Here is a 27099-nt window from a genome sequence, read left to right on the forward strand (position 1 = left end):
ATGGTCTGAAGGACAGAGCAGTCAAAACACAACAGCAGAGTGCATACAGCATACACTGGAGACACTCCCTAAAGTTTCAGGCTCTGGGCACTACTCAACCTCTTCTTCATAAGGCCATTACTTTCACCAGCAGGAGACATAACTGACTTTCCTAACACAGAGAAGAAGGCAGAGACTTAGACAAAATGCTGAAATGGAGGAATTTATTCAAAATGAAAGAACAAGATAATACCATGGCCATAGATCTAAGCAAAATAGTTATAAGTAACATACCTGATGGAGAATATAAAGCAACAATCCTAAGGATACTTACTGAGCTTGAGAAAAAATGGAAGACATGAGACCCTTACCATAGAGATGAAAAAGTTAAAAAAGAATCAAACAGAGATGAAGAGTGAAATATAGGAGATTAGAAACAGGCTTATTGCAACGAATAACAGGCTGGAAGAAGCAGAGGAATGAATTAGTGACCTAGAAGACAAAATAATGGAAAACAATGAAGCTGAAAAAAAGAGAGAAAGAAGAATCATGTGACTCATGAAACAGACTTAGGGAACTCAGTGACTACATCAAACATAATAACATTCATATTATAGGAATCCTGGAAGAAGAAAGAAAAAAGTGTACACAAAATTTATTTCAAGGAATAATAGCAGAAAACTTCCCTAATTTGGGGATGGAAATAGACATCTAAATCCAGGAGGCACAGGGAACACCCATGAAAATCAACCAAAGCAGGCCAACACCAAGGCATATTATAATTAAATTTGCAAAATATAGTGATAAAGGAAAAATCCCAAAAGCAACAAAACAAAAGAAGTCTTTAACTTGTAAGGGAAAATCCATAAGGCTAGCTAGAGATTTCTCAACAGAAACTTGGCAAAACAGAAAGGAATGACATGAAATATTTATTCAAAGTGCTGACTGGGAAAAATCTGCAGCCAAGTATACTCTATCTAGCAAGGCTATCATTCAGAAAAAAAGGAGAGATAAAGAGTTACAGATAAACAAAATCAAAAAGAGTCTGTGAAAACTAAACCAGCCTTGCAAGAAATATTAAAGGGGACACTTGGAGTGCAAAAGAGAGACCAAAATTGACAAAGACAAGAAAGGATCAGAGAAAATCTCCAAAAACAATGACAAAGCATGTAATGAAATAGATATAAATGAACGAATGGATAAAATGGATAAAAAACAAAACAAACAAGACCCATTTATGTGCTGCCTACAAAAGACTCATTTTATTTTAAAAAATATTTAAATTTTAAAAATTTTTTAGAAGGGCAGACTCTTAAGCAGGCCTTATGCCAGCCAGCATGGAGCCTGACACAGGGCTTGATCTCACAACTCTGATATCATGACCTGAGCTGAAATCAAGAGTCAGACACCTACCCAAATGAGCCATCCAGTTGCCCCAAGACTCATTTAGGTCTTTAGACTCACTTAGACCTAAAGACACCTGCAGATTGAAAGTAAGGAGGTGGAGAAACATTTATCATGCAAATGGATGCTAAAAGAAAGTCAGAGTAGCAATATTTCTATTGGACAAACTAGACTTTATTGTTCCTATATTGTTTTTATACTGCTTTGATATCAGGATAGTACTGACCTGATGGGATGATTTTAAATGTGTTCCCTCTATTCCATTATTTGTAAGATTTTGATTAAGCTTGTCATTAATTTTTTTTAATGTTTGGTAGAATTCACCAATGAAACCATGTGGTCCTGGGCTTTTCTGTGATGGGAGATTTTTTGATTCCTAATTCAACTTTTCATTCTTGTTATTGGTCTAATACAACTTCCTATTTCTTGGATTCAAGATTCATGATTCAATTGTGGTAACTTGTGCATTTTTAGGAATTAATCTGTTTTTCTCCCAAGTTATTTGATTTGCTAGTATATAATTGTTTATAATAACCTGTTTTTACACTATTTCTTTGGTTATCTGTTGTATTGTTTTCCCTTCCATTTCTCATTTTGGTTTCTGAGTCTTCTTTTTTTTCTTAATGTAGTTAAAGGACTGTCAACATTGTTTTTGTTTTTGCATTTTTTAAAACTGATCATTGTTTTCAATGTTGTTATTGTTTATTCTGGTCTTTATTTATTTGATTTTTCTTTGTTCTTTCCTTCCTCTACTAAATTCAGCTAAGTTTTTATATTTTTAGTTCCTTGTGGTGTAAAATTGTTTATTTGAACTTTTTTTCTTAATACAAGCATTTACAGCATAAATTTGACTCTGACATCTGCTTTTGCTGCATCTCATAAGTTGTGGAATGTTGTAGGGTTTTTTCTTTTGTTTTAAGACATATTTTATTTTGATTTGCTGTTTGATTTATTTGGCCCATGGCTTGTGCAGTAGTGTGTTGTTGAATATTTACGTATTAAATATTTAATACTTACATTGTAGATTTTCCAGCTTTGTTTTATTGTTGATCTTTAGTTTTATACCATTGTGGCTGAAAAATATACTTGGTATGATTTAATTCTTCTTAAATTTGTGATTTTGTAATATCTCTTTTTTAAAAAAGATTTTATTTATTTATTCATGAGAGACACAGAGAGAGAGCGTGAGAGGAAGAGACACAGGCAGAGGGAGAAGCAGGCTCCATGTGGGGAGCCTAATGTGAGACTGGATCCTGGGACTCCAGGTTCACACCCCAGGCCAAAGGCAGGTGCTAAACCTGCTGAGCCACTCAAGGATCCCGTAATGCCTCTTTTTATATGATTTAACTGGGGGAATTCTCAGTGTGTACATGAAGAAAATATGTATTCTATTTTTCTTGGATGGAATGTTTAACATATATCTTTTAGAAAACATGTATTTTGAAGCATGCTTCAAGAAAGAATGTTCTTATTTTAAAAAAATAATAACTTTAACTGAAGATACTTGTTACAAAAAAAGCATATCAGAGAGAAAATTGATAGTGGGGGAATAGGTGAATTAGGTGTAGGGAATTAATGGTACACTTATCATGATGAGCACTGAGTAAAGATATGTAGAATTGTTGAATCACTATATCGTACACCTGAAATTGATATAACACTGTATGTAAACAATACTGGAATTAAAATTGAAAACTTAATAAAAACTTAAATTAAGTATTCTAAAATTGTATACAAGTTCTAGAAATCTGATGTTCTAATATGTTATTACCTTAAAGTGTTGTATATCATTAAAACAACTAAATTTCCTTGTTAATACCATAATAATAAACTCTAATCAGATCTTTATGTCAGTTTTAAAGTTTTTTATCATATACAGTTACACTTTTACTCAGATGCCTTTACCAAAACCTCTTACAAATGTCTTTCATTTTCAGAGAGATTTATGGAGAAGACTTGAAAAATACAGGTTTCTGATAACCTTAAGATCAGAAAACTGAACTGGGTAAGAGTCTCCAGAACTAATGGTAAAACTGAATTCAAGCAAAACAGGAAGTAATAACATGGGATTAAATAAACTGAGAAGGATGGTTATAATTTTCATAAAATTTTTGTATCAAAGATTGCTGATCTTTTGAATAATTTATTTTTCTAGATTTAAGAGAATTTTTTCTTAAGCTAACTGAGTTACAGCAATTTTATAAAATATAGCTTTGTGAAAAAGTTGAACATTTCTTTCTTTTTTTTTTTTTTTTTGCTCAACTCAATCTGGAAGTCAATTTATTTGCAAAGAATCTACCATCATGAGAAAACATTTATGAAAATCTTCATCAGTACAAAGCCCAGAAGCTCCACTTAGGGGCAACAAATGTGGCTGTGATGCTGAACAACTCTGGTCTTTCCCATAAAATGAGTAACATCTAACTGACAGAGTATACTGACCCTTGAAGCAGCAACCCTCAGGTTTCAATATAGGCCTGGATATTTTTAAATAAGTAAGGCTAGAATGAGCTATGGAGTTTTTAAGAATATATTGAGTGATAAATGGCGATTACATCAGGTGATCTGAGCAGACCTGCATAGGTAATAAACTACGTCACACAGGTAGAATATGCCAGTACCAACGTGTATGGCTCTCCATTTCAGTAAGACTATGTGGTTCTCTAGAGGAGGAAGAGGTGGCCTTCTCAGCTTTTTATTGGTCCAAGTTCTACTAAGGCTTGTAGAATTACCTACCATCAAGTCAATGTTTCTGTCTAGAAGAGGATTCCAGTTCTGTCAGCAGAGGAAATTAGACATTAAAAATCTAAGTCAAGGTTATATATAGGATGAGTCTCAGAAAACTGAATTGTACAGACACTTAGGTAAAAACCATTTCAAAGAATTTGTGAGTGTTAAGGTTAATAAGGTCTTTTCAGAGATGCAGCCTGTGAAGAACCCCCAACACTACATAGATAGTGAACAACAAACAGCAGAAGGAAGTCTTGACTCAAGTGAGGAAGACAGAAAAATATTTACATTAAAGAAAGGGTTCAAAATGAAGTAATATTTACAGGATACTAAAAAATTAATCTTCAGCCATAATGAGGCCTCTTCGAGCTCCCAAAATCTTTGCTTTCTTCTCCTTTCGTCTTTGTTCATGTTGCTTCCGTTGTTCCTCCTGAGTCTGGAGAGGAGGTTGTTTGTAAGTTTTCTTGTGGAATCTAACTCTGTTGGCATGTTGCTTAAGAGAACTATTTTCCTTAGGTTGACCCCATGGTTTCAGTTTGCCTTTGTGTGGCTCATAGTTGAGGGGACGAGACAGACTGGCTTTGAGATCAAACACCGGTTTCTTGTTGGAGACTGGAGTCTGTGCTGCCTCAGTTGTCAACTTGAATGGGATAACAACAGAAGCAGAATTCCCCTTTGCGGTCTTTAACTTGCATGTCCCGAGCATAGCCTGGCCTTTTGGAGTACTCCCACATACGGTCACATGCGGAGACTTTCTGGCTGCAGTCTTGGTCAGTGAACGCTTATGTTCATTATCTTTGGTAGCAGCTGAAAACCTGACGTTCATCTTAGTTGCCAATAGAATGGAACGCTTGGCGGACCCCTTCCCACACAAGGTGATCTGGCCTGTAGGGCCCAGGGGCTGGCCCTGCAAGTGGCGCTGGCTGGAGGGGGTTCGAGCCTCAGGGAGCCTTCCCGGGAGAGGAACTGGGGTCACCACCACTTCTTTGGTGACCGGCTGCTTCTTCAGTTCATTAAATGAGTTGTGTTCTTCAAAATGTTTCTTTTTCCTTTCAATATATTGATCAATGGACTCCATTTCCTTAAAACGAGCCTCATGAAGCTTCTTAAAGTTTGGAGTAGCACTTATAGTTCTTTTACTTTTTCCAGGTTTGGAAAACCCATCTGCGCAGAGAGGCTTTCTTTCTGCAGGTACTTTTGAATCTTCATTACCATTTATTCTTCTTTTTCCTGTGGAAACTGCATTCTCCTCTCCTTGGTTCTCATCTAGTGGTGAAGGAACTTCTCCAACAGTTCTGAGATCCTGGTTTTCCTGCTTCTCTGGATTCTGGAATTCAGTGTGATCATTTATTTTTATCTCTGAATGATCCTGGGAGTCAGAGTTCTTGCAACTTCTCCTTGTTTTGGTGATGTGGCCAACTGGCTCCCTCTTAGCTTGTTCCTGGCTGCTCATCTGCATCTCCGTCTCATCCCAGGAGGACGCAGAAGTTTGGCTTCCATTTTGACTCTCATTTTCTTTTTTTGCTTCGTCTTTAAGGTAGGCTTTCAAGGCTTTTAACAACTTGTCTGCCCTCAGACAAGTCCCGGAGTCCCGGAGGCCGAGATTCTTGGCCAAGTTCTGCAGGTCGCTGTACTTGAAGGAGTCAAGCTCCTCAAGGGAGGGTATGGCCATGTCAAGCTGCATCCAGGCGACCACGCAGAGGACGCATACCCCACATGCAGCAAAGCAGTTCAAAACTCAGGTGCCACTCAGTTGAACATTTCTTTTTCTCCTTACCTCACCCCTCCAGAATTCAGAAACTCTCAGTGCATGTTCTTATGTTTTCATGGCAATGTATTTATTTGCATAAGTTCATTAAGAGTCTGTTCTCCTTTTAAGAGGACACAATTGGAAACATTGGTTATATTACCAAGGCTTTAACTGGAATGTCATATTTGTGAGACATGCATAGACTCAGATATGTCCAAAGAGCTTTAAGGAACTAAGGTTGACCATACAGAGCCAATAAAGCCCACTGGGAAAAATAGCTTGATATCTTGCTTCCAGGTTTCTGAGCAATCTTATCAGGTGAATAAAGAAGGTCACTTTCTGGCAGGTTCAGGAACCTCAGGATATTTTGGGGATCTTGAGAAGAGAAAAATCAATCCAAATCTATAGGTATTGCAGGCTGTCTGATGACAAGTATTTGGTTTACCTTCTGGCCTTGAGAGCCTATTTAAAATTCAATCTAGAGTTAAAAATAGAGCTACCCTATAACCCAGCAATTGCTCTACCAGGTATTTACCCCAAAGATACAAATGTCATGATCTCTTTCTGAAGCCATCTCAGATCAACTAAGCCTACATTTCCCCCTCTCTTAAATACTGAATGTGTGTTTACAATTAGTCACTTAGTGGCACGTGGTTTCCTATCATCTACCATTCTTTTTCATATGAATGAGTTGGTTTCTCCAATGGGATTCTATGCTCCTTGAAGGTTGTTACAATGCCGAATTCATGTTCCATCTCAGAGCACCTAACAATGCTTTATACAGAGTAGATATTTAACAGTTAGTTGTGAAAAGTGGTAGAATGAAATGGAATGGAATGGGATGAAAAGGAATGGGATATGATAGGATGAGATAGGATATCAGGAAATTGCACGGAGAGTGCAGAGGGGAAGGTGGATTAAAACATGAAAGGCCTGGAAGTCAATCAAGTATATATTGAATGGTTTACAGTCATTGAAAATTGTGATTTCATGGAGTCCTTTATGAGCCCAAACATCATGTCTTCATTATAATTCATCAAGAGGTTGCACGGGCAGAATGGCCATTTGAAACTTACCAAAAACCTACTTCCTTACCTTTTGGGAAGGCTTCCCCCTATCCTCCCAGGACAAAAAACTCTCCATCCTTATGTCAAAGATGTTCAGATATTGAGAATCTTCCTCCTGACCTAATGTGCTTTCTTCCCACAGAACTCAAGCCATCTCACAAAAAATACCTTATTCTCCACGGAGGAAGTTTCAAGGTAAGTTTTTATGTTTACTCCTCATTATCCCTGAAATTGACCCCAGTCAAAATTGAGAAACTGAAGAAGATTTATCTTTGGGTTGTCTCCATTCCTTCAAAAAGGCTTCTTCCAAAAAAAAAAAAAAAAAAAAGGCTTCTTCCTTTCTCCCAAATATTATGTCCATGTCAAGTACTTAGTTGATTAGATATTTTGGGTGAATGGAGCCTTTTTTTGCATCATTCATATCACTTCACAAACACCTGAGTTAGATCTAACAAGAAAATAGTGTGAGCTGACTTAACTGAGCTAATTAAAGCTACAGAGGCAAATCTAGAACAAGATTCAAAACTTTTCATAGGAATGTCTGGGTGGCTCAGCGGTTGAGCCTCTGCTTTTGGCCCAGGGCATGATCCTAGGATCCAGGATCGAGTCCCAAATCAGGCTGCTTGCGGTGATCCTACTTCTCCCTCGGCCTGTGTCTTTGCCACCCACCCCCACCCCGTCTCTCATAAATAAGTAAATAAAATCTTAAAAAAAAAACTTTTCATAAATGCCATCAGCTTCAACCTGACAAAACACATATTTTTACTCTTAAGATTATTATCTTCACACAGTATCTGTTTTAAAAAATATGTATCTTTTCCAGGTTCCCTCTGTTCTTAAAAAATAAGTTCAGCACAATTCCGAATAGCAAGTGTATAGCTCCAGATTTTTTAAAAGTTCAGAACAAATTTAAGGCTCAAATGCTCTACTGTCAATATCAATGTATCAGCAAAGGCTAGAATGAGGTATAAAATAACAGGAATGAGAGACCTTCAAGACAGAGGTAGACAGTTATATTTCTTTTTGTGTTTGTATTTTTATTTTATTTATTTTTTAATAAATTTATTTTTTATTGGTGTTCAATTTGCCAACATATAGAATAACACCCAGTGCTCATCCCATCAACTGCCCCCCTCAGTGCCTGTCACCCAGCCACCCCCACCCCCCACCTACCTCCCCTTTCACCACCCCTAGTTCGTTTCCCAGAGTTAGGAGTCTTCATGTTCTGTCTCCCTTCTTGATATTCCCCACTCGTTTTTTTCTCCTTTCCCCTTTATTCCTTTTCACTATTTTTTATATTCCCCAAATGAATGAGACAATATGTTTGTCCTTCTCCGACTGACTTATTTCACTCAGCATAATACCCTCCAGTTCCATCCACGTTGAAGCAAATGGTGGGTATTTGTCGTTTTTAATGGCTGAGTAATATTCCATTGTATACATAAACCACATCTTCTTTATCCATTCATCTTTCGATGGACATCGAGGCTCCTTCCACAGTTTGGCTATTGTGGACATTGCTGCTATAAACATTGGGATGCAGGTGTCCCTGCGTTTCACTGCATCTGAATCTTTGGGGTAAATCCCCAGCAGTGCAATTGCTGGGTCATAGGGCAGATCTATTTTTGACTCTTTGAGGAACCTCCACACAGTTTTCCAGAGTGGCTGCACCAGTTCACATTCCCACCAACAGTGCAGGAGGGTTCCCCTTTCTCCACACCCCCTCCAACATTTGTGGTTTCCTGCCTTGTTAATTTTCCCCATTCTCACTGGTGTGAGGTGGTATCTCATTGTGGTTTTGATTTGTATTTCCCTGATGGCCAGGGTTGCGGAGCATTTTCTCATGTGCTTGTTGGCCATGTGTATGTCTTCCTCTGTGAGATTTCTGTTCATGTCTTTTGCCCATTTCATGATTGAATTGTTTGTTTCTTTGCTGTTGCGTTGAATAAGTTCTTTATAGATCTTGGATACTAGCCCTTTATCTGATACGTCATTTGCAAATATCTTCTCCCATTCTGTAGGTTGTCTTTTAGTTTTGTTGACTGTATCTTTTGCTGTGCAAAAGCTTCTTATCTTTTTTTTACATATACATATTTTTTACTGAGTTCAATTTGCCAACATATAGTATAACACCCAGTGCTCATCCCATCAAGTACCCCCCTCAATGCCTGTCACCCAGTCACCCCATCCTCCCGCTCACCTCCCCTTCCACTACCCCTTGTTCGTTTCTCAGAGTTAGGAGTCTCTCATGTTTTGTCACCCTCTCTGATATTTCCCACTCATTTTCTCTCCTTTCCCCTATAATCCCTTTCACTATTTTTTATATTCCCTGTATGAGTGAAACCATACGATTATCCTTCCCCGATTGACTTACTTCACTCAGCCTAATACCCTCCAGTTCCATCCATGTCAAAGCAAATGGTGGGCATTCGTCATTTCTAATGGCTGGGTAATATTCCATTGTATACATATACCACATCTTCTTTATACATTCATCTTTCAATGGACAGTGAGGCTCCTTCCACAGTGTGGCTATTGTGAACATTGCTGCTATAAACAGACAATCATATTTCTAATCCAGAAAAACTCTATTCCCTAGCTCTTCTGTAAAGAACACTGATTTCTTGGATACAACATATATATATATGTGTATATATATATATATATATACATATATATATATGTATACACACACACGCACACACATAATCAATGCTGAATCTCTTTCCCAATTAGAAAATTGATTTCAGGCTCTTTTCAAACGACATCTAAACAAAAGAATATGTTATAAAATATAATCAAGGTAAGTTATATTTTTAAAATAAGCTACCTAGTATTGCAAATCTCAATTGTATTCTTGTACATAATAGTATTTTGGTAGAAGAAAATATCAAAGTTAGTTTAGAATCCAAATTTTTGTCTGCAAAAATAACATTGTTCTATATTGTGTAAGTACTGTGAATTAATGGTCCATGTCATTCCAGAATCTTTCTCCACCAACAGGATAGTATTAAATACAGAGTTTTTGCCACCTAACATGGGCATAGGCAGTAGCTTTTCAATGACAGATGTTGTGTGGCTCTCTTAATGTGATGCTGCTTATTAAATGTCCCTGGTTCTTCACTTCTCACTGCCTTTACCTGCTCATTGAAGAGTGTCTACCAAAGCGTATATATATATATATATATATATATATATATATATATATATATCACGAGATACACATCCAAGCACATAATCTGCTACAGAGTACTTTTTTTCATCATGTTTTCCCAGGACTCCATCACCCAGTGATAAGCAGTACTACCAATGTAGATCAAGGAATAGCAAATGTATAAATAGTTAAGCAGGAAGAAAAAGAGCTAGGAAGGACTTAAAAACCACTCTCAACTAAATGTGGTGGGACAAACAGGCTGTGAATTGCTACAGGACCTGCAGAAATTATTTACAATTTATAAAGTCTTTTTTTAATTTATGAAGTTTTTGTCAGTCTTTTCCCCAGTTATCCATGTACACAGTGCTACCTCCTGAAGGTAAGCAGTTGTTTATGTCAATGGACTATAGAAACAAAAGTTTGAAGGTATCCACCCCCTACAATCTCCTGTCCCTCTCCACACACAGTTTCTTTCCCCAAAGGTGCTATGATCTTTTACTCACTAAACAGCATATAAAGTCAAGTTGGGGACACCCATCCAAATGGGGTTGTAGTGGGCATAAAAATGTCTTCCTTTTCCATGGCTATGGTGAGAATTTCTCCTTTTCTTACCTTTTATTCTAGACCAGGGATCAGCAAACTGTTTCTATAAGGGGCAGGTAGTAAAACTTTTAAGCTTTCTAGGACCTATGAGATCTTTGCTGCATATTTTTATTCTTTTTCATTTTTAAACAGCCTTTTAAGAATAAAATAATCATCCCAGCTCACGAACCTAAAAAAAAAAAAAAAAAAAAAATAGACCATAGGCCAGAATTGCCCTACTGGCCATAGTCTGCCAACCTCTGCTCTAGACTACCAGATACTTAGTATATTAGTCAGCTACTGATACAATGATATATTTAAACCACTCCAAAATTCAGCAGTATATAACAATGAGCTTTATTTAGCCTACTCACAGATCTGTAGATCAACTAGAGCTGCTCTTTTCATTTCTCAGCCTAAAATAATACACGTGTCCTAATTTTATTTTACCCATAGCTTGTTTTTAAAGGAATTTTGACATAAGAGAATATTCCTTTTTTGGGAAAATGCATCCTTATTTATAAAGGAATGTTACTAAAGTTGGAAGTTTTCTGTATTGGAAAGGAATCATCATGCTGACTGAATTTCTTCTATATTTGCCATCTGATTTCTTTTATTTTTTTCCTTCTGATTTCTTTTAAATGACAAAGTAGCTAACATTTATTAGCATATACTATGTGTCAGGGACTACTTCTGCCCTATAAACATATTAACTTATTTAATCCTTCTACCTATTATTCCCAAACTAAGGCCATTGCTCAAGGTCATTCTTCTAGGACATGGAGGAGTCTTTGAATCAGCAAATTGTACTGCCTCTCAAGATTTCCTTAAGGCCTATGATAATCTTGGCACTTCTCCTGTATAAAATAACAAGATAAATAAAAATAAGAGCCAATCTTCAGATTTTAAGTCTTAAAATTATTTTTTTTCATAAAACTAACCCTTCTGGGATGCAAGATAAGTTTTCTTATGAATTAGACTTATCATTTTCATAACACCCACATCATGAGATTTGTTTATAAAGCCTTCAAGCTACTTGAACAAAAGAATAACTGTATAATCACCAGCCATTTTTGTTACGCCAACCAATCAGGTCTGCCAAAGGCTGATTATTTTAGATATGCACATGTGTTGAACATTGAAACACATCTGGCTTTAGCCATTTGAATGTAAATGGCTTAAAGAAAATTGCTTCTATGTTTTTATGACAGTGTATGTTGGAGTTAATTTTCTTTGAGATATAACAGACACAGAGTAAACTATGTAAACGGTGCTAATCTTAAGCATGCAACAGGTAATTTTTTACTGTATAAGTAACATATTCCCCCAACCTTTCTTCTCCTCTTCCTATAACTATCACTCAGATTAAGACATAAAATATTTCCAGTACCCTACAAAGTTCCCTCCTTCTTTTTTCCAGTCTACAGTCCCATACACATCCACCCCCAGATAACAGTATTTGGTCTCCTATACCTACAAACTATAGTTTGCCTTTTTTAAAATTTGATATAAATAAAATCATACATGTATACTCTTTTGTGTCTGGCTTCTTTCACTCAATATATATGGGGTTCATCCATGTTGTTATGTTTAACAGTAGCTTGTCCTTTTTATTGCTGTGTAGTTTTCCACCGTATAAACACACTACCATTTATCCATCCTCCTGTTGATGAGCATTTGGCTTGTTTCTAGCTTTGGATATTATGAATAAGGCTCTTATGAATATTCTTATATTTGTCTTTTCATGGACATATGTAATCATTTTTCTTGGGTATGCTGAAAAGTGGAATTGCTGGGTCAAGGGTAGATGTATGTTTAGCTTTAGTAGAGTTTTCCAAACTGATTATGTGGTGTTACATGTTGAAATACCTAATCAAGATCTGTAACATTGCTTAATGGTAGTGCTCTGTTTAATGGCTCAGTTGTAAATAAAGTTTTTACATTACACATGCATACACAGTCATATTAAAATGCAGTCTTCTGATGAAATAAAATTTTGAGTTTCAGTGTGATTACTAAATTTGGCAAGTATGCTTGGGTATTCCATCTAACATCTCTTCATCCTCTAATTATGTACCTTATTTGAAATGAACCTCTTAAAAATGTGTTTATTTATTGATTCTGGCTATAATAACATAACAATCACTTTCCTGAGCCCAAGAGCTAAATTCTACAAAACTTTCCCATGTGATCCAGCAGTCAGATAGTGCCCACTTCTGTGTTCTAGAGCCACTATAGAAATGTAAGGGGAGAAACAGCAGGAGTCTCTAGGAAGAAGGTGTTCCATTTAGCTGGGTTGCAAAACTCCCTACTCTTGCTACATTAAACTTGGGCATCACAAACTGAGAAAAGTTGTGAAATTCTTGTTTTTCCCCTGTCGTTCTTTAAAAAAGGCTATTTCAATTATGGCATGCTAGATTAAGAGAAGCAAGAAGTGGGCAAAAGTCAGGACCTTGAAGGAAATCCATGCTAGAGAGAAAGTGAAGGCTGTAGGTAGTAGAGCAACCAGGAAGACATGACATGATATAAAAAGTTGTGCTAAACTTAGTGGTAATGGCTACTATCTAAAAATTTAGATTGTCAGCCCCTACTGGAGACCATCTTTATACATAAGTCATTTGGTTTAGCTTTGGTCCTACACTTCTTATAAACTTTCTGTGACTGAAGTCCCAGCCTGTTTTAGAGTTAAGCCCACATAGGTCACTGTGAGCCACACGTGAGTTCGTCCTGAGAGAATCATTCTAATGTGTGCTCATTTGAGGACCAGGATCCTTGGGAAACAATGTGGAAGACTAGTTCTATATTCTCTTTCAGGTTTGGCTTACTAGATAGCTTTAATCCAAGCTCTGTCACTGCTGTGAATCTCTCCCCTTTTCCACTTTTTGCTATGATTGACACAACTTGTATAATTAGAATTTGCTAAAAAATCACAAGATTTTTCATAATCACAAGATTATGAAGTTGATATCAGTTAATTCACTCTGAAAAGCTTGGGAAGGATGAAGATGAAGAACACAACAGAGGATAACACTTAGGTGTATATATCAAAGGGATACATTCATGGACATTCAATTAGGAAAACACACAAATCATATCAGAACATATTTCAGGACAGCAACTAACAGAGAAAGACACCTTAGCTCAGGTCAGGCTGAAACTCAGTAAAAGAGTGGCCTCATTCAATTAAATTTGTAATAGTGAGAAAGAGCCTGGGAATTTTCACACAGAGTAAGGCCCTCAAATATATTATATAATGGCAAAGGATATTAACATGACAATGCCAAAAGAAAGTAAGGCACTGCAGAAGTATCAATGAAGTTGAAATAAATGTTAAAGCCAAAGATGATAAACATTCATAGCAGGGAAGAACAATGACCAGTCTCTTTTGAATGTGTTTGTATATACTTCTCCACTAATTACCTAAAAGCAAATGAAGAAACCAAGCTCCCTAGTGAGAAGTAATGACTAGTGCAAGAGAATATTTTCTAAATACAAACACAAGGTTTTACCAACCAAGGAGAAATGTTCCTTAAAGTAGGTAAATAACTCTAGGAAAGAATATAAAATTACACAGAGTTTATATACTTGCTTATTGTTCTTTTCTTTGATGTCTTTATCTGTCGTATCTATGTATCCTAGATCAGTGATTCTAGATCTCAACCCTGGCTGCATATGAGAATTTTAGGTGAGTGGGTGGAAGGGGTGGACTTTTATTTTATTTTTTTAATGATGTCCAGGCCCCAATGCAGACCAAGTAAATCAAACTGGGGATGAAGCCTCAACAGAATCCAATCCAAGTAATTGTTTACATACAGTCTTGTTCCTTAAAGGGTTTAAAGTGCTTTATAACCCTCAGGATGAAATTTAGTCTAATACGAATTTACCTTACATGGCTTAGTCACTACCACAATTTAGGCTGTATATGGCAGGCATTAAAATTGAGGCTTCAAAGCATTGATTGAACACAATAAGGAATACACAAATGAGTTAGATATTCTTGCTCTTATGAACCTCACAGTCTAGTAGGAAAAGAAAAGTGCTTAATAATCGTAATGTAATAGTGAATACAATATGTAGCCATGGAGAGATACTCATGGAAGCAATTAAAAAGATAAAAATATCACACATACTTTCAGGGATCAGAGAAAGCTCCATTAAAACAAGTGACTGTTTTGTCCAACCAGAGAAGATTTATTGAGTTTTTACCAAAAGACAGACACTCTCATGTTAAGATCAACAAAGACAACCAACCCAGTCAATATTTATATGATGGTTAAAGGTATCAAAGCATAAACAACAGGTCTAAATTAGATATTAAGAGAAGCTGTGACCAGTATATTTGACATCTATACTTATGGTTTGCTGCCCACACCAGGGTTCTCTGATATGTGATCAAATTCCCACTTAGTTAAAAACATTTTCCAATAGTTTCTTGGATGGCCTAAAATGTTCACCTTTTCAGTCATTCTTTAGTTTAAAGGCAGGCTTTTTTAAGTAATGGTCTAGGAGAAACTATGTGCCACAAAACATAGATAATCCATCCCTAGATATGCCCCTCAAGAAATACTAAAGGTAAAAAACAAACAAAAAAACAGGTGACCTATAACATAAATCTAAACAAGCAAACAAAAAACAGGTGACATATAACATAAATCTAAAAGGGTAGTTAGTTCTTGACAAGCAGAGAGAGAGGGAAGGGTATTCTAGAATACAGGAAGAGCATAATAAAAAAAAGACAAAATGTGGGGTGGTTTTCCAGAAAGAGTGAGTACTACATTTTAGCCAAGTAGAAAGAAGCAAAGAATACACATGATAGTAATAGAAGAAACAGAAATATAAGATATGATCAGATTATGCAGGACTTCTAATACTAAGATTAAGAAATAGGAAGGAGATATTTTTTGAGCAAGGGAAGCCAAAATCAAAAGAGTCCTTTGGGAAAGCAATTTGGACATTGGTCTACAGAATTATTTGGAAGAGAAGGAATTTGGAGGTGGGATGAAAAGCAAGGAAGAGACTATTCAAAAACCTGTGTGACTAATAATGCCAAAAATTAGCTTAATGTCAGTAGTCATGAAAAAGGAACAGTGGATTTGAGAGTAACTATGAAGACAGATTTTATGAAGCAAGGAAATTGCTTACATATGTTTAGGAGAAGGCTGAGGGGGAGATCAAAACATGGGTTTGTGGTTTTAAACCAAATGGATGATACCATTTACAAGGAGTCAGAATAATAATAACACTAGCCAGCACCTATTGAGCATCTATTATATATCAGTCTAAGTGTCTGACTGTATCTTATTTCATCACTTAACAGTCTTTTGATGATTAAACAAACAACAACAAAGAGAAATAGACTCATAAATACACAGAACAAATTAGGGGTTGCTGGGCAGGGTGGGGGGAATAAGCGACATAGGTGAAGGGGATTAAGAGGTACAAATATCCAGTTATAAAATAAATCACAGAGATGAAAGGTATAGCATAAGGAATATAGTCAATAATATTGCAGTAACTTTGTATGGTGACAGATGGTAACTTAATTTTGTAGTGAGCATATTGTAATTTATATAATTGTTGAATCACTATGTTATACACCTGAAACTAATATAATATTATGTGTTAACTATACTTCAATTAAAAATGTAAGTAAGTAAGAAAAAAAATGTAAGTAAGTAAGTAAGTAAGCACGTAAATAAATAAATAAATAAATAAATAAAGCAGATAAACTGAAGTGTAGAGAGGTTAAAAATTTGCTCAAGATCACCTAACTAGCAAGTGGTGGGACAGAATGAGATAGAATGTATGTAACTAGTGTATTCAACAGTCTGAACTCGAGTACAAATAAAAAATGACTTTACTTTTCTTATCCACGGACTTAAAGCATTTGGTCAAGATCTCATTTTCTACCCCTTTTTCACATGTTAGGCCAATTTTAAGTTTTCCATTCCTTTTCAATTTTAAGAGCAATTCCAGTAACTAACTATAAATTGCTTTAGAATCAAGCCTAAGCTAGTATAAAATCAGAACTGTAATATCAGATCCAAATCAAACCTCTTCTCTTCCTCCAATTCAGACCTGACCCATGGTCCTATAGCAAGGATGGCGATTACTTGATCCATTCCATTACTCTCTGTTAGCTTTCTTCTTTTCTCCCAGACATCATAGATTACTCCAGGAAGTGTCTTGCTTTTGGAAGTCATGAAGTTAGAGGCAAATTACAATCTTTTTTGATAATATATGCCCTAAAATCCTGTGGGACCAATATCAAACTCTCCTAAGAAATACCCACAGAAATATTCTGTGTTATTATAGGCCTATGAGTTTCACAGTTCTGTAAGCATCCACTTGAGAGTGAGTTGCCAATCTGTTTTTTTTCCCCCTAACAGCTCCAGTGTCTTAAGTAGAGTTCTTTCAAAGAAAATCCTGAGATAAGGATTCAAGTGCAAGTAGTATATTTGGAAGGTAATCCCAGGAAACATTGGCAGGGGAGAAGGGAAGTGAGACCAAGAAAGAAAGGAACCCAATATATGATATGTAATTAACAAAGCTACATCACTGGGCAACTGAGGCTGAGGAAACTCAGGAGCTGATATAAAACATCAGCCTCAAAGTTCTACATGAGATGCAAAGGAGTTAAGGTATTTATACACAAGTGCCAGAGAGTCATTGGCTGAGAGCTATTTTCCCAGTATTTTCAGCTTGCCCTGTGCTGAGGCAGAGAAGCTATTTGCAGGTTCAGAAGAACAAAACAAAACAAAACAAAACATCCAGGTGAAGAGTACCAATAGGTGACTGAAAACAAGCCAGAGCACAAAAGAGTGAAAATTCCTGAATACACCTCACTAGTTCAGTAATTCACTAAAATCTTTTTAAAAAGATTTTATTTATTTATTTATTTATTTATTTATTTATTTATTTATGAGACACACACACAGAGAGAGAGAGAGAGAGAGAGAGAGAGAGAGAGAGGCAGAGACATAGGCAAAGGGAGAAGCATGCTCCCTGCAGGAAGGCCGATGTGGGACTTGATCCCGGGACTCTGGGATCACGCCCTGAGTCAAAGGCAGACACTCAACTCCTGAGCCACCCAGGTGTCCCAACAATTCACTAAAATCTTACAAATTGCTTCCTTTATAGAACATCACTTTTAGTAAGCTCTCCTCAAATCTTTTAAATTTCGTTATGGGTTGGTTGGGGTAATGAGGATGAGGGTCTACCTCCTGTTAAACCCTGAGAGAATGTCTGGCAGTATCTTGGCCCTGATGTTAGAATGGGGGATATTTAATACCTGCTGTCCTCAGTTTGGGAACTTTAATGGAAATTCAGACAACAGAAATATTTTTCAGCCTCCTATTACAGAGGCTTTACCATATAGAAGAAGTAGTAGGACAAACTGAACAGTGGTCCAAAAGAAGAGAGAACCAAAATATATGTGCAATGAAGTAGCACTGTTTATAATTGTAAAAAGAAAAAAAGGAAAACCTAAATATCTGCTATAAGAAACAGGTTAAATAATTATTGTGCCTCTACATATGGTAATATATCAAGTATGTAATACTTTCAGAAAATGAGTCTGATCTGTGTATACTAACTTGAAAAGGCTGCTAAGTAAAACATCAAACATCACATTACCAAATATAGAATAATCTTAATTATTATATATGCATGTGTATATACACACACTCACGTACACATATATTCATGCTTTGATACACACACACATATATATGAAAATGTAAATATATATTCCATCCCTGCCCCCTCCCACAATCCTTTCCCCCTTCTAATGAGGGTTTTTATGTGTTTGTGTCTTTCAAATCCTGAGTCTTTGCAGTGCTGTCCAGAGATAATGGGAGGAAATACTAACTTAGACTAGCTTAGAGACTCTCATTTGATTCACATTAGGCAGAGTGTGACACTACCCGAGGAAGAAAGAAGTGGCCTGTAGTTTGTAAGAGAGAGAGATGTCATGGTGGCTTTGAGGGAGAGAATTGTTTAAAGAATTTTTGGAAATTTTGCTGTTTGTGTATGTGCTGACTGGGATGTTATTCCTTACTCCTCGTTCTCTATTCAAGAGGTTTTTGTGAAAGCACACATTAGAATTCAATGTTTTAGGAAGTTAAATTTGGATTCTTTAAAATATGACATTGCAATGAGATCAGTTTACAGTAGTTGCAGAAAGGCTTTGTCTTATTTGTAGGATATATATTATATACACATTTCATATAATACATATTTCATATATATGAAATGTATATTATATATGAAATGAATGTACTTTTATTACATATTATATTACATATTACATAGGGTTAGGGTTACTGTAATACTTTTTATTTATCACATGTATTTTATATGCATAGAAAATATCTGTAAAAATCATTCAACAAATTGCTGATAGCCAGACATGATTATTTCTGGATAATTAGGTTGGGTGGGAATGTTGGAGAAGAATCAAAATTTATACTTTAAAATTATAGTTTCTTCTATACAATGTGAATTTTTCACAAGGTTATATTCCTTTCACAACTAAACAAAAACAGGGCAGCCCCGGTGGCTCAGCGGTTTAGTGCCGCCTGCAGCCTGGGTGTGATCCTGGAGACCCGAGATCGAGTCCCATGTCAGGCTTCCTGCATGGAGCCTGCTTCTCTCTCTCTCTCTCTCTCTCTCTCTCTCTCTTTCTCTCAATAAATAAATATTTAAAAAATAAACAAAAACAGCAACAAAGGAAACAAAAAGCATGATCTATTCTAGAATCAACTGGTAAAGCAGTGGTATGGCTGGGCAATAAGTTCCTGAGATGGGAGGAATGTTTTGAGATGAGACTAAAATGGTAACACGAAAAGAGATTATATACCTTCATCTGCCTCATGGAGAGCTATGAACTTAACCCTGTTGGCAATAGAGGGCCGTTAGAGGACATTTTACCCTGATATGATTTGCTCAGAGCTGTGATTTAGAGGGCAAAACTTCCCTTCACAATGATTTTCTAACACCTTCAGTCCAGGGTGTGATCCTGGAGACCCAGAATCTAGTCCCATGTCAGGCTCCCTGCATGGAACCTGCTCCTCCCTCTGCCTGTGTCTCTGCCTCTCTCTCTCTCTCTCTGTGTGTGTCTCTCATGAATGAATAAATAAAATCTTTTAAAAAATATATACATAATTATTATTATGATTATTATTTTATTATGTCATCCAGCCTTAATTCATGTCTTATGTATTAGAATCACTGTTTTCTGATTTATTTCAAGGTTGCCAATTATATATTCTTTTTTCAGTATCTCTCACTCTTTCATTACAATAAAAGTTGACTAGAAGTGTGGGGATGGGTGAAATAGGTGAAGGGAATAAAGAAGTTCAAATTTCCAACTGTAAAATAAGTAAGTCACAGGATGTAAAGTACAGCATAAGGAATATAGTCAATAATATTGTAATAAAGTTGTATGGTGGCAAGGTAACCAGACTTACTGTGGTCATGATTTCATAATGTATATAAATGCTGAATCACTATGTTGTACCCCTAAAACTAATGTAATATTGTATCACAGCTATACTTCAATAAAAATCTTTTTTTCAGTTGTCTGGAGTTTTAAATAATATATCCACCACCATTTATTTATTCTTTTTAAAAAAAGATTTATTTATGAGAGAGAGAGAGAGAGAGAGAGAGAGAGAGAGAGGCAGAGACATAGGCAGAGGGAGAAGCAGGCTCCATGCAAGGATCTCGATGTGGGACTTGATCCCAGGACTCCAGGATCACACCCTGAGCTGAAAGCAGATGCTTAACTGCTGAGCCACCCAGACGCCCCTTTACTTATTCTTTCAAAGTCTGTGCATGCCCTCCCTTTCTGCTTTGTGTACTGCTATTTGCAAAATCTAATTATTTTTTTGTTATCATTGTCTTTTATCAAACAAATTTGGCAAAGGGAGAAGGAATGCACAAATACCAAAAAGTGCCCTCTGATATGTGCTTTCAGAGGCTTGTGCCAGGAGAAAGAGGGGATTCAGAGCAAGAGCAGACTTGTGACTAGAAAGAAGTAAAGTAACTGAAAGGCCTATGTAATGTCAATATATGTTTTCTAATCAGGTAAACTTTAACAAGTCTTGCATGACCTTCCAAAGCTCAGAGAAAAGAGAATATTTAGCATTAATAAATCAAATTTCTAGCAGACAGCAAAATTAGCCATGTCCCTGAGGTAAAAGGAAGAAAGCCAAAGGAGAGGTAGTCCAATCTGCTTTGTTTTGAAACATTGAATAGATCCTTTTTTTTTTTTTTTTTTGCTAACAAGAAGGGGAGACCATTTAATAAAGACATTAATCAAACTCCCACTTTAAAAAAAAACTCCCACTTTTTTAAAAGAAAGATCTGCATAAGCTAAGACTTGAGCTATTTAAGAAGCTGTTTTCTCCCCTCTTGAAGGGCTTAATGGGAATTCATTTCACCTTCAATTAAATCCAACCTCAGTGCTTACTGCAGACCAGAGGCTTATCCTAGATAATAATTCAGGGAAGCAAACAAATTTTCTGGATTCTCCTATTAAGAAATCTTATTCTATATTAGTCTCTTGGAGAAATCATAGGTAGAATACTTCCAGAGAAATATAAATGACGACACTTTGGTCCTCATTTACCTTTCTGGGCATGGTGAGCCAGAGATTTCTTGCTGCTTTTTTTCTGTTGGTTGTGCAAATGTGTTCTATGAGCCTGTTTTAAAGCTAGCAAAGGCTTTTCTATTCAGATTTGCCTGTCATGAAATCTGTTTATGCTCATTTCAACCTTCTTAAAAATCGTTTTAGAATTGTCACTGATATTTTACACATTGCTCATGGATATCCATTTCATCTTCAAATGAAATCATCCAGCTTAACTTTTTAGGGGCATAAAATGTGAACAAGGAGAAGCTAGTATTTAAAACAAAACTGAACAGAACAAAAGCATTACTTTGTGACTCATGAGGTTGTGGAGGGGGGCGTTTATGGGTATGGTATCTTCTCGAAGGCTAGAGATTACAAAACAGAAAGTTTAAAAACAAATGTAAGAAAAGAAAAATTTTAAGACTTCCATTTCAGGCTGTAGGTCAGATTATAGAGCATGAATTAGCCTCTCTACTGACACATTAAAGTGCTGGATAAAATAGAAAGAGCTCATCACTGTGTGCTCAAATAAAAGCAGAGAATTAAAGAAGCTCCCTCTGCCCAAAAAAGAGTTAAACCAAAATGCGGGGGGGGGGGGGGGGGGGCAGAAGAAATAGATAAGTGGGAAGGGGAGTGCCAAAGTGGCTTTCAACCAAGTCTTGGGTCTTTGCCAAGCCTTGCAAATTTTGAGCTTCTTCCTTTCACAACTGCACAAGGTGTGGAAGACAGAACCAGTGTCATTCTAAGTGGAGTTTGCAGTTAGTCATCCCCCACATATAAATGGTCTCCAAAGGACCACATCCACCACAACTATGGGAGAAAAGTGAATGGAAAATCAAACCCCACTACAGAAGGAGACAGAAAACTTGCTTCTCTTGATAAGCAAGTTGACCCTGCTACTAGATGACAGTAACATGAAATATCTCTGAGAATTCACAATCATAAGAAAGTCCTCTCTAGCGTTTACAGTTTAAATTCATACTACTTATATGGTCCAAAAACCTCAAGTGGAAAATTAAATTTAACATAATCCAGGTTTTGTACCACTCCCAGCAGACTGCAAAAACAAATAGAAATTCACGCTGGAAGACCTTGATTTCAATTCAGACTTTGAAGAACTAGCAAAAATAACATTCTAAGGAAAATGATTATTTCAGAGTTAAAAATCACAAAATTTATCAGAAATAAAGCATCATGAGTAAGAACCAGAAAAACTAACAGGCAATAGAAACAGACATATAAAACCTGAGATATTAGAATTATCATAGAAACATAGAAAATACTTATGTTTATAAAAATAAAATAATAGGGTGAAAGCAGATATGAAAATAGTCAACTAGCACTTCTAGAAAGGAAAAATATGATCTGGATTTCTTGTAACTTTTCATTTTAAATAATTATATATTCACAGGGCATTGCAAAAGCAGTACAGAGAGGTCCCACATACCCTTCACCCAATTTCACTTAATGGTACATCTTACATAACTATAGTACAATGTCAAAATCAGGAGATTGACCTTGGTATAAATTGTGCATATGGTTCTATGTCATTTTATCAAATTGATAGATTCTGTAACCACCACAGCAATCAAGATTCAGAACTATTCCATTACTACAAATATCTTCCTTTATACTTATAGCTACCCCCCCAACCTCTACCATCTCTAACCCCTGGAAACCACTTAATCTGTTTTCCTTCTCTATAATATGGTCACTTCAAGAATGTCATAAAAGTGGAATCATATAGTATGTGACCTTTTGAGTGTGGTTTTTTCCAGTTAGTATAACGCCCTTGAGATTCATCCAGGTTGTTGTGTACATCAATAGTTTGTTCCTTTTTATTGCTGAGTAGCATTCAATAGCATGGATATACCACAGTTAGTTAAACCATTCAATAACTGCAGGACAATTCTGTAGTTTCCTGATTTTGACTATTGCAAATAAGCTTCCATGAACAATCATGTACACATTTCTGTGTGTGTGCGCATGTGCATGTGGAGATACAGGTTTTCATTCTTCTAGTGTAAATGTGCAGGAATGTGATTGCTGGGTCACATGGAACAAGTTTGCTTAGTTTTTTAAAGAAACTGCAAACTGTTGTCTAGAATGGCTGGCCACACCATTTTATATACCCATATTTTCCCATTTCTTCACCAATATTTGGTGTTGTCCACTATTTTGTCATGAAAATGAAAAATAAGCATTTATTTTAGGTTTATTTGCAAACAAATATTATCTTCAATGTCTGTTCAAGTGTGATCAATACCCATGGGAAGCAGCACAACAGTAAGATGAAATGGGAAGGTCACAGATTCTAGAGGTAGAAAATCCAAGTTCAAATCCCAACTCTGCCAATTAGCAGTAACTGAGTAATCTTAACCTAGTGAATCCACATCTTCTTCTCATCTATGAATTCAGTAAGTTTTCTCTATGCTCATCATAGGGAAATTTGAATACCTTATCTAACATTTTACAACATTGTCATGAGGCAAAAATTATAGTTTCCATTTTACAGGGAGATCTCTGACTTCTTTATTGAAACAATAACCTCCCTTACACTCCACATTTCCTTTCCCCTATTTTCCTTCTTCATTGCTCTCCATGGCAAAACTCATCATCTGATATATTTATCAACTTGCATTTTTAAATTGGAGTATAGTTGAGATACATTATATTAGTTTCAGATGTATAACATGATTTGACATTTGTATACATTGCAAAATTATTACCACATTGTCTATTTACCATCTGTCACCATACAAATTTACATTTTTTCTTCAATTGAGAACTTTTAAAATATAGTAACTTTCAAGTTTGCAATACAACATTACTGACTTTAATCCTCATGCCATACATTACATCCTCATAACTTAATTTTTAACTGGAAGTTTGTACCTTTTAATCCCCTTCACCTATTTCACCCACTCCTGAAACTTCCTCCCCTCTGGTAACTACTCATCTGTTTTTCATATCTATAAGTTTTATTGTTTTGTTTGTTCATATGTTTTGCTTTTTAGATTCCAGATACAAGAACACTCATACAGTATTTTTCTTCCTCTGTCTGATTTATTTCACTTAGTAAAATACCCTTCAGTTTGCGCTATTGTAAATGGCAAGATTTCATCTATTTTTATAGCTTAGTAATATTCAATTGTGTATATATATCCATTCCATATATATTTTTAATATATATCACATCTATATATATATGATATATATATATATCACATCTTCTTTATCCATTCATCCATCAAAGAACATTTAGGTTGTTTTCTTATCTTGGTTATTTGTAAATAATGCTGCAATGAACATGGGGGTGCATCTTTTCAAATCAGCATCCTCATTTTCTTCAAATAAATACCCAGAAGTAGAATTTTGGATCATATGGTAGTTCTGGTTTTAATTTTTTGACGAATGGCTTTACCAATTTACATTCCCACCAACAGTGCAAAGTCCTTTTTTCCACATCCTCACTGACATTTGCTATCTCTTCTCTTTTTGATAAGAGCCATTCTAACAGGTGATAGCTCATTGTGGTTTTGATTTGCACTTTCCTGATAATTAGTGATGTTGAGCTTACTTATTCATCTGTATGTCTTCTTTGGAAAAATGTCTATTCAGATCCTCTGTCCATTTATTAATCTGATTGATTTGTTGTTATTGAATTGTATGAATTCTTTATATATTTTAGATATTAACATTTTATTAGGTATGATTTGCCAATTTCTTCATCCATTCAGGAGGTTGCCATTTTTTTTTAAAGAAAGAAGTACAAATGTTTCAACAAGATGGGAGGGCACAAAGACCAGGCTTCAGGGACAAGGCTTTAGATTTAGGGGCATGTGATATATACAAAAGTTGGAAAAATTCAGCATCTAAACAGCCACTGCTCTCCTGTGGCCTGGGTGCTCTTCCTTCAGGGCCTCGGAGTCGTGCAGCAGCCCACCTGCGGCCCACCCTGGCTTGGCACCCAGACTGCAGAAGGCAGGAGATGCCATGTTCATCTAGGGCCATACCTAGTAGGCTGCCTTTTAATTTTGTTGATGGTTTCCTTCACTATGCAGAAGCTTTTCAGTTTGATGTAGTTCCATTTGTTCATTTTTGCTTTTGTTGCCATTACTTCTGGAGTCAGATCCAAAAGGATATCATCAACACTAATATTGACAAGCTTACCACCTATGTTTTTTTCTAAGAGTTTTATGGTTTCTGGTATAAAGTCTTTAAGACACTTTGAGCTATTTTTTGTGTATGGTGTAAGATAGTGGTCCATCCATTCTTTTCATTTCTTCTTTTGTATATGGCTGTCTAGTTTTCTCAATGCCATTTATTAAAGAGACTGTCCTTTTCCCACTATTCTTGCCTCTTTGGTCATAAATTAATTCATCATATATGAATGGGATTACTTATGACCTCTCTATTCTGTTCCATTGACTACATGTCTGTATTTATGCCAGTACCATACTGTTTTAATTACTATAGCTTTGTAATATGGTTTGAAATCAGGGAATGTGATGTCTCCAGCTTTGCTCTTCTTTCTCAGGATTGCTTTGCCTATTTGAGATCTTTTGTGGTTCCATATCAATTTTAGGATAGTTTGTTCTATTTTTGTGAAAAATGTCATTGGACTTTTGATAATAATTGAATTGAATCTGCGGATTGCTTTGGGTAATATGAACATCTTAACAGTATCAATTCTTCCATTCATTGGGAATGGAATATCTTTACATTTATCTATGTTATCCTCCATTTCTTTCATCAGTGTCTAATAGTTTTCAGTGTACAGGTTTTTCACCTCCTTAGCTGTATTTATTCTTAAGTATTTTATTCTTTTTGATGCAGTTGTAAAGGGGATCGTTTTCTCAATTTCTCTTTCTGATAGTTAATTGCTAGTGTATTAAAATGCAATAGATTTTATATATTGATTTTGTATCCTGTAACTTTCTGAATTCATTTTTTAGTTCTAATAGTTTTCTGTAAAGTCTTTAGGGCTTTCTATATATTTGCAAATGATGACAGTTTTACTTCTTTTTTTTCAATGTGGTTGACTTTTATTTCTTTTTCTAGCTCTGGCTAGGACTTCCAATACTATATTAAATAAAAGTGGTAAGAATGACCATACTTAGTCGTGTCCTGATCTGAAGGAAAAAGTTTTTGGATTTTTACCATTGCTCAAGATGTTAGCTATGCGTTTGTCATACATGGTCTTTATTATGTGAAGGTACTTTCTCTCTATACCCACTTAGTGGAGAGTTTTTAATCACAAATTGAGTTGCATTTTGTCAGATGCATTTTTCTGCATCTCTTTCTTGAGATCATAGGATTCTTAGCCTTCATTTTTTTAAAGTGGTGTATCATATTCATTGATTTTTGGATGTTAAACCATTCTTGGATCACTGGACTAAATCCCACTTGATCATGACACATGATCATTTTGAAGTATTGTTGAATTCAGTTTCTGATATTTTGTTGATGATTTTTGTATCCACATTCACCAGGGATGCAGACCTGCAATTTTCTTTTATTGTGGTGCCTTTGTCTGGTTTTGGTATCAGAGCAATGCTTACCTTGTAAAATGAGCTCAGAAGAATCCCCTCCTCTTCAATTTGTACATGTTTAATAAATAACCCTGAAAATATAGTAGTTATTTAATAAATAACCCTGAAAATATAGTATCATGACCTATAAGTCATGATAACAGTTTAAATAATACTAAACTTAAAGTGTCATATTCTCCTCAGGATTCCTGAGTCTCCCTTTGACTACCATGTCAGCCTGTAGTCTGGGATGAATCAGGATC

The 27099-nt window shown here is 35.9% G+C and overlaps 2 protein-coding genes across 4 annotated transcripts in view; both read right to left on the bottom strand.

Moving 5' to 3' along the window:
• RPS6KA3 (ribosomal protein S6 kinase A3) overlaps positions 1-27099 on the bottom strand; it is a 1133953-nt gene that overhangs the window by 889986 nt on the left and 216868 nt on the right. The window lies entirely within an intron of this gene.
• Positions 4451-5785, bottom strand: LOC112919078 (nucleolar and spindle-associated protein 1-like). 2 transcript variants are annotated; one of them, XM_025997412.1, is made up of 3 exons: positions 5676-5785; positions 4772-5606; positions 4451-4663 (listed from the first exon to the last, which is right to left on the bottom strand). In XM_025997412.1, exons 1-3 carry the CDS (start codon positions 5783-5785, stop codon positions 4451-4453), a joined length of 1158 nt encoding a protein of 385 aa, XP_025853197.1. The 2 variants fall into 2 exon arrangements, with proteins under 2 accessions (XP_025853197.1, XP_025853196.2); XM_025997411.2 differs by having other exon boundaries at positions 4451-5785.

Source organism: Vulpes vulpes, chromosome X (genome assembly GCF_048418805.1).
Source record: "Vulpes vulpes isolate BD-2025 chromosome X, VulVul3, whole genome shotgun sequence".
In the NCBI taxonomy this organism is placed as follows: domain Eukaryota; kingdom Metazoa; phylum Chordata; class Mammalia; order Carnivora; family Canidae; genus Vulpes; species Vulpes vulpes.

What these genes read in the sequence shown, in the direction of transcription:
- LOC112919078 (XM_025997411.2), bottom strand. Translation starts at nt 5,785, where the DNA reads ATGGCCATACCCTCCCTTGAGGAGCTTGACTCCTTCAAGTACAGCGAC.